General features: G+C 38.9%; 1 protein-coding gene across 1 annotated transcript in view; it reads left to right on the forward strand.

The window, feature by feature from the left end:
- The window catches only part of sorl1 (sortilin related receptor 1), an 87578-nt gene extending 86527 nt beyond the window's left edge, over nt 1-1051 (forward strand). The window contains exon 48 of the mRNA XM_022762983.1: nt 867-1051. Coding sequence (XP_022618704.1) covers nt 867-934 — 68 coding nt within the window. The 3' untranslated portion in view covers nt 935-1051. The remainder of the gene's footprint in view (nt 1-866) is intronic.
- Nucleotides 1052-1068: the final 17 nt, after the last annotated feature.

Below are 1068 nucleotides of genomic sequence, written 5' to 3' on the forward strand. Positions count from 1 at the left end.
AAAAAGGACTGTGAGGAAGAGGTGGACACTGAAACAAACTGTGAAGGATTTGAGTTTGTGGAGCGTGCCAGGGAAAGAGAGACCCTATTTGTAATGCAAACTCACCATCCATAGGAGCGGTTCATTGCTTAAAGCCAAAATAAGCATCCAGAGACTGGAATATAGAATGCAAAAAATTACACACAGTGGAAAAAAAACACACGAAAAATAAATATTTAGAAATTTGATGTATACAAAATGTACAAATAGAAAATATCGGCGCAGTAACTGTTGCATATGTCGGTGATAGTCCAGCGTGTACTACAGCGGCGTATGTAACGCTGGCGCCCAAAGTGAGACAGGTGGATGAGTTAACTGTGGATCGTGTTTCATCATTTACTGAATCTGAATTGTTGTGTCTTTGATCACCAGTTTGGGAACTGTTGACTCTTGTAAACGNAGATTTCAAAGAGAAGAAAAACAGATGAAACAATTAAAACGAAGAAAGAAAACAATTCAAGGGAAAGTAAAAGCAGGAAAAGTTCTCGTATAAAAGTTTGTTTTAACAAGAGTATTAAAAGAGCCGGTAAAATAATCAATAAAATCTTAAAATAATGTAAAATAGTCTCTGTGTCTTTTAAAAGTAAAACAAGATTGTATTTTAGAAAATATTTCTGATAATAGCGTATAGTGGGATATTTGGATATTGCTCGAGCTCAATGCTAATATCGTCTGTTTATCAGCGTTTCACCACAAACAGCAGCTGAAAAAACAAAATGAGTGATGAAACGATCCATTATTAATATAGAAAAATATTGATAAGTGCAGCCTAAACTCCTACAGCAAAGACATTTTCACAAACATCTCTCTTTCCTCTTCCTCTCCAGGTGACGATGATGAAGACGCTCCGATGATCAGCGGCTTCTCGGACGATGTTCCCATGGTCATCGCGTAGCAACACATCCCTCCATTACCTATTTCTCTCTCTTCCCTTCTCCCCTTCTCTTCTTCTCTCCCATCACTCCCCAACAATGTCGCAAATCTGTTGATGGGACCCCAACCCCCACCCACTTTCCCACCCACACCCAC

The sequence above is a fragment of the Seriola dumerili genome, unplaced genomic scaffold, assembly GCF_002260705.1.
Source record: "Seriola dumerili isolate Sdu_G_001 unplaced genomic scaffold, Sdu_1.0 BDQW01000458.1, whole genome shotgun sequence".
Classification (NCBI taxonomy): domain Eukaryota; kingdom Metazoa; phylum Chordata; class Actinopteri; order Carangiformes; family Carangidae; genus Seriola; species Seriola dumerili.